This window comes from Myotis brandtii, unplaced genomic scaffold, assembly GCF_000412655.1.
Source record: "Myotis brandtii unplaced genomic scaffold, ASM41265v1 scaffold923, whole genome shotgun sequence".
Lineage (NCBI taxonomy): Eukaryota > Metazoa > Chordata > Mammalia > Chiroptera > Vespertilionidae > Myotis > Myotis brandtii.
This window is the reverse complement of record NW_005371804.1, coordinates 154,379-161,278: the sequence shown is the minus strand read 5'-3', so window position 1 is coordinate 161,278 and position 6,900 is coordinate 154,379. Positions and strand designations below refer to the sequence as shown.

General features: G+C 54.2%; 1 protein-coding gene across 3 annotated transcripts in view; it reads right to left on the bottom strand.

Annotated features, from left to right (window-relative positions):
• Positions 1–4,034, bottom strand: part of IGSF5 (immunoglobulin superfamily, member 5) — a 37,749-nt gene extending 33,715 nt beyond the window's left edge. Inside the window, exons 1-2 of one of the 3 annotated variants that reach the window (XM_005885680.2) lie at positions 3,899–4,034; positions 686–759 (exon numbers count right to left, since the gene is read on the bottom strand). In XM_005885680.2, the coding sequence (XP_005885742.1) occupies positions 686–743 (58 nt within the window). In that variant the 5' untranslated portion in view covers positions 744–759; positions 3,899–4,034. The remainder of the gene's footprint in view (positions 1–685; positions 760–3,898) is intronic. The other 2 variants (XM_014532928.1, XM_005885681.2) reach the window with 2 other exon arrangements.
• Between the last annotated feature and the right edge of the window lie 2,866 nt (positions 4,035–6,900).

The window sequence follows — 6,900 nt, the reverse complement described above, 5'->3', positions numbered from 1 at the left end:
TGGAGGGTCCCTGGCCTCAGTGCTGATACACAAGGTGTCGGCTCATGGCGACTCATCGAGCCGGGCCTTGGTGACTGTGCTGGTCCCCGCGTGTAGACTCTCTGCTTCGAGGCCTCAAAACCGCCCCCCGCCGCCCGCGCCCCCGTACGGAGCACGACTCCCGAGGAGAGCAAACTCCAGCCGGAAACAAGAGAGCACACCTGAGCGACGGCCTGTCCGAAAACAGAGCCACAACAGAGCTGGGGGGACAACCCCGGCTGCTCAGAGACCCCAAGGTCCGCACACCTCAGCTCTGCGAGGCAGAGTCTGACGGGGGACCCTGGCCGGGGACACCCCGAGACCATGCCGACTGACACCCTGGGCGAGGCCCAGACAGAAACGCAAGAGGGACAGGACATTTCAACAGGAGCGATGGCTGTGGAGAGGTACCGGGGGCACATGCCAGGAGGCGCGAACCCCGATGCAGAGAACTGGGGGTCCGCTGCACCTGCAGGGCCCCCGGAGCTGAGTCAGTGCAGCAGGAAGTGGGTCCCCCCAAAGAGCCCCCAGAGGGAAGGGCACGTGGTGGGAGGGGCCGAGGAACAACCCCTGGAACCACACCCGCCAGCGCCGGGGCCTCCCTGGGTTCCCTCCTCCCCCTCCACGTGGAAGCCGTGGGACATCCCACCAGGCTCGCGTGACCTACCTGCTAGGCCAGCCACGATGACCAGCGCGGCCAGGACACCTTGGCAGCTGCCCTCCATCTTGGCATCTCCTCACCTGAGAAAAGAAAGCAGGCAGTTGACGAGCGGGAGCGGTAACAGGCAGAGCTACGCAGAGCCCGACCAGCCCCGCGTCCGAGGACGGAGGAGTCAGCACTCTTGGTGTGGCCCGTGGACCGGCCTCACCTAGGACCACAGCGTGCCAGCCTGGACTTACAGCAATTCGCTGCCACCGTGACGCTTGGATCGCTGAGAAAGGAAACTCCTGCACAGGACACGTTGACAGGATCAAAAGGAAACGCAGGCGACAAGAGGAAGAACAGATCACAAGCCTGTGAGAGGGCAGCAAGAGGCGTGGAGAGAAACAGAGGAGGGGAATGTGTGTGAGGAGGGTGTGCTGGGGTGGGCTGGCTGTCACTTCACACAAGGAGGCCACAGGGGAGGTGACACAATGTGGATACCTCACAGGAGCTTCCCAAGCAGAGAAGCAGCAGGTGCAAAGGCCCTGGGGTCGGATGGTGACTGACACACGTGAGGAACTGCAGCGAGGGCTCTGGGCTGGGGCAGGGGAGGGGTGGGAGGGGAGAAGTCAGAGTAGGGGAGGTCAAGAGGAGACAGAGTGAGGTCCTCTCAGCCGCTGGCAGCACGCGGGGATCCCGCCACGTACGCCCCTTGGCCCTCCCGTTCAACCTTTTGCTCTTTGGTGACCCTCTTGCTCATCCTCCATCTCTGCATTTTTTCTCCTTATTCTTCCCTTCTCCCACAGACGGGTCTACCCCAGGCAGTCGCCAGCACTGCTGGGCTCACTGAAGCAGTCAGGGCTACATCACCCACCGAGCGTATCCTGAACCGTCTACAAAAATAATAAAACCTTAGCCAGCTCCTCCTTAACCTGAGGAAAAGGTCTCTATTGCACACGTTCTTCCATCACCACCATGTGGAGCACAGTGACCCGGGGTGGCTTTCCCTACATCTCGGGCGTCACCCCGATTTCACAGCCACACGTCCCTGGAGGACATGGGGTGCCGGTTCCATCAGAGCCCCGTGCGGGATTCTTGAAGTGTGCTGACACCCAGTCCAGGGCTCCGGCCCCTTTCCTGTCTTACAGGCCGCGGGGACAGGCTCACGAGCAGAAATACAAGCCCTGAAATGGGCACCGGGAAATGCCCGCCACACCGGCATCTGGGGAACACGCCTCCCACACGGCGCTCAGTGAAACAGCAGCAGCGCGAGGGGTTGCAGCGACGATCAGGACGTGACCACGTGTTATATGTGCATATGGTACTGGGTAGTCACAGCCCATGAGAAGGAACATGGAACCACGTGTTATATGTGCATGTGGTACTGGGTAGTCACAGCCCATGAGAAGGAACATGGGTTTCCCCCCCCCCCCCCCCCGTTTCTGATGCCCCTGGGAAGCAGACGTCAGCATGTGCGTGACCATAACCTCTCGTGTCCGGGCATGAGGCTCAGTGTCTGGGCTGGGGGCCTTCCCGTGTGGAGCCCCGCCCCTTGCCGTGATCTGAACTGGACTCAGCAAACCCCTCCGACACTGTACGCCTGGCAGCAGCTGTGCGCACACCAAACCGAAATCACAGCCCTTGAGATCGGTTCAACATCCCCAATCAGGTCACCTATTTCCAAGGTTCAGCGAGCACAGCTCCACACATCCATCACCACCAATCCATCACCACATATCCATCACCACCAATCGTCTGGAATGCCAGACCCCAGCAGAGGATGAGGGGGAAACTGAGCCCTGAGTCACACACGGTGACACGGCTTCCCGAGAGCAATCAATGAGCAATGCACGCCCTGCGCCCAGGAGACCTGGGCAGCAGCTAAAGGTCACCAGCAAACGCCTCAGTCACTGATAAGCAGTCAGGCTGCCCACGAGGAACGATGACAACTTATTAATGCCTCACCCGCCACCGCCCCACACGCCCTCTCGCTGGTTCTCTGTCGGGGGCTCTACTGCTGAGGAGCCGGGCAGAGCCCAGGACGGAGGTGTAGGGTCGGCGAGAGCACAGACGAGGGTTTTTGAGGGGTTTTGAGGGTTTTTGAGGGTGTGTTTGACGCGGGTTTGATCGGAAGGGTGTGTGCAGGAAGGAACTGTCATAAAGCTGATTTCACGTGTAAACTAAAACCCAGACGAGCCATTTAAGTGCATAAAGACCTGTGCCGGGTAATGTGCAAGTTACTATCTCTATGGAGTAGTCTGACGGGTCCCTGGATTTTAAGTTCTCGTTCATTTCATTGGGGAAGACTTGAATTACCTACTTTTAGTGGAAAAATTTCAAAGTCTTCTTGAAAGTCTTAAATCTTATTAAATTGTATCAGATAGACAGGATTTAACCCCCAACCAATTCCTTAAAGCCCCAAGGATTCCAAAACACTCGAATCATCGGACGCCCCCAGCTAGTCACCTCGGGAAGAATTTGACCATCTCCCTTAACCACCCCACGCACAAATGCTTATTCCCGGGCTCTCGGACAGAGCTTGTTACCAGAACATCCAAAGGAGACCGTCCCTCTCTGGCAGCAGAAACCTCAAGCCCAAAAAGGAAGAAGCACTTTGCCTGGTGCGTGAGCATTAACTGGCTTGCTGCAAACCACTGTGCCTACGAGAGGGTACCAACGCCCCTGGGCCCTCAGTCCCCCCGGCTCTGCGTGCCCCGCACTGGGAGGTGCCGCGGCACCCGGGTTTGGGCAGATGTTTTTGCTGTTTTTTTTCCAGAAGTTGTCACAACCCTTGGAACAGCCCAATTCCTTTTATGATCCTGAAGACGGAAAGACCACGCAGACCTATCAGGGCAGCATCGGAACTGCAAGTCTCCCGCCCGCAGGCCTCTCCTCGGGCACTTAATCAAACGCCGGGAAAGTGTGTCTGGGCACAGAGAGTCACAGTAATTTTCCGGCGTGGACGCCTGACCTCCCCGTCCCAGCCCCAGCTTGGCGTTCAGCGCATCCCCGAGAGCTGGGACAGGGACGCCCTCTTGATTAGACATTGTCTCAAATTCCTTCACCCTCAGAGCCGCCGCCCTTTCAATGTTTAACTCCGCAGGAGGGGGAGCCAGGACAGGTTTTGATCGCCCAACACTTTCCCTGGAGAACAGCAGGTGTCCTGCTCCCTGGAGAGACCAGCACCTGGGCAGGTCCCACTGCACCTGTCCGGGACCCCAGGCCGGGCCGTCTTACCTCCACAGGTAGATCTTCTCTCCAGGCTCTGGCAGGCGTCTTGGCCTCCGTCCTCTCTCTGCACAAACACAGGAACAATTCAATCAGCCACAGAGAACCCTGACCCGGGCTCGGCCCTGAGCAGGAAGTTCCTCACGAAAGGGTTGTCACGTCACAGGCCAGGCTCTGAACGCAGAGGCAGCCTCCGCCGGCCGCGGGCCCTCGCTCCCTGAAGGTGCGGGCGTGCCAGCATGTTTCCTGGTAATCATTAGCCAGCCCCCGGCAGCAGCCCAGGAAGTCCGGCCCGGAATGCCAAGGCCTGGGGCCGGCACGAACCTCGGCTCGGCCTGCAGGGCCTGCTCCTCCTCGGGGCCTTTCTAAGTCCTGCAGAGAACAGACCGTCGGGCCCCACCATCCTCCACCACGGCTGCAGGCTGCCAGGCCCTTCGCCCCGAGGACGCAGCCCAGCCAAGCTTGCGCCCTGTGGCCTCTGGCACTGCTAGGGACTGGTGAAGCCGGTTCCCTGCCGGCACCTCCACACGCACAAGAACGGGTTCTTTGTGAAAGAAAAACAAGAGAGTCCTTGGGGTGCAGAGCCCTGGACTGTGGCCACCTTGAGAAGTGAATCAGTTTCCTGTGAATGTCAGCTCGGAGCTGTTATGTAGGAAGTTTGCTGGGGCCTCCCAGGCCCCACGCCCGGCCCCTCAGGTGTAAACAAAGGAACTTGGCTGTCCGAGGGTTGTGACAATTTCTGGAAAAGGGCATCGCCCTAAGTCCTGGTGAGTAGCCCCATACTGAATGGTCCTCTCTTACGTGGCTCTTTTTCAGTATCTGGCTTGTCTTCCCATTACATTTTTGTAGTATTTTTTTGTTGATTTCAGAGAAGAAGGAAGAGGTAGAGAGAGATAGAAAAATCAATAATGCGAGAGAATCATTGATCAGCTGCCTCCTGCACACTCCACACTGGGGATGGAGCCCACAACCCAGGCATGTGCCCTGACCGGGAATCGAACCCTCACCTCCTGGTCCATAGATCAATGCTCAACCACTGAGCCACGCCAGCTGGGCTCCCCCATTACATTTGAATCTTGTGAGGGACTCAGGGTCAAGGGCGTCTACACAGATACAGGTACCAACAGAAATGAGGATCATGCCCTAACCAGTTTGGCTCCATGGATAGAGCATCGGCCTGCGGACTCAAGGGTCCCAGGTTCGATTCCGGTCAAGGGCATGTACCTTGGTTGCGGGCACATCCCCAGTAGGAGGTGTGCAGGAAGCAGCTGATCAATGCTTCTCTCTCATCGATGTTTCTAACTCTCTATCCTCTCCCTTCCTCTCTGTAAAAAATCAATAAAATATATTTTTAAAAAAAAAGAAAGAAATGAGGATCATGTATTTAGAATGAGACCCTGAATGAGGTCTGAATATGGGACCCCAAAATAGTCACTTTGGCAGAAAGATTATTTTAAGCTGAAGACATTTGAGATTCAACAGATGAAGGGAAAACAGCGCCTCAGCGCAGCAATTTTGGGCACTGGGGCTGCCATAAATTATTCTTCTCCCAGGTCCTACTCCCAGAGGGAGAGCACAGACCCACTCCACCCCCTTCTCCTGGGAATTTACGGTCCTGAAGACGGAAAGACCACGAGGACCTATTAGACAAACATTCCCACGTTATTACCTCCTGTCCGTGCTCCTAAAAATCTATTTATCTTTCCTCAAGAAACTTATGTTTTCGTCCCATAAGAAGCCTGCTTCCGCCTCCCCACCCCCCACCCGTTCCCTTTTTCCTACTAAATTAGGGATATAAATCTTTAACCACTAAATGAGCCAATTACTTCTTTGTTGGTCCTATATGCATGCAAAATAAACTTTTTCTCCAGTTAATTTGACTTTTTAATTCACAAGCCCCAGCCACTGGACATAAGAGGATAGAGAAAAGATTTTTTTTTCTTTTTCCTTTTCTACAAAGCCCTATGTCAGAAGCTGGTCAGAAAAATGGTGAGCAAACCAGATACTCAGGGAGTCCATAGGTTAGTCTGATAATCTTACAAGTCTACACGGGGTCATAGCATCTTATTCACAAGCCTTGCCACTTATGAATCAGGGTCATAAGGCCTAACATAATACAAAACTCAAATGATTTTAGAATAATGAGCCACAGGAATAAAAAAAAATCTAAGGCCAGTATAATTCTTTTTTGCCCTGATGTGCTTTTTTAAAATTTTTCTCAGCTTCAGTCCTAATATTAAGAATATCAGTCAGCACTGGGAGTCACAAGGACTGGCCTTCGGGCACCAAATTGCATCTGACTTTCTCCCGAGATGTCCAGCCCCACAGCCTTAGCCTCGGCCTTGGCACTACAACCAAAGAATATTGTTAGAGCTTCCACAAATGTTTGTTAAAACTACAATGAGTGTGCGATTGTGTTGGGAAGAAAAAATAAACTTTTCCTCTCCTCTCCTCCATGTTGTGGCTGGGGCCCTGAAAATTAAATTGACAAAAGACAGATTAACAGGACAAAAACCAGAGGTTAACAAGAGTTTATTAACAGAGGCGGCACTCATACATCTGGGAGAAAATCAGTGAGGAGTAACTCAGAGGGGTGGTTGGAACTTGGGCTTATATAATTAGCATCTTAAATAATAAATCTGTAGAGAAGTGGCAAGACAAAGGAAAAGCGTAGGCTTTGGGGGTGGCGAACTGTGGGGAAATGAGTAAGTGGAGAGATGAATGGAAGATAAGGCTGTGAGGGGAAGGTTTGTTCTGTAGATTCTGTGAAGAGTCTCCAGTAATTAGGTTCCTTCTGCCCTTCCTGGTACAAAGCAGGGGAAGGCAGAGTTCCTTTGGTGTCTGCTGTTTCTCATTTATCTTCAGCTTGAAATAATCCTTAGGCCAAAGTGGTAAGTTTTGGTGTGGCATCTTCTGACCCCCTACAGGTGCCCTACCAACAATCCTATCTAATAATAGACAAACATGGTAATTGACCGTACCTTCGCTATGCCTCCCATTGGCTAATCAGC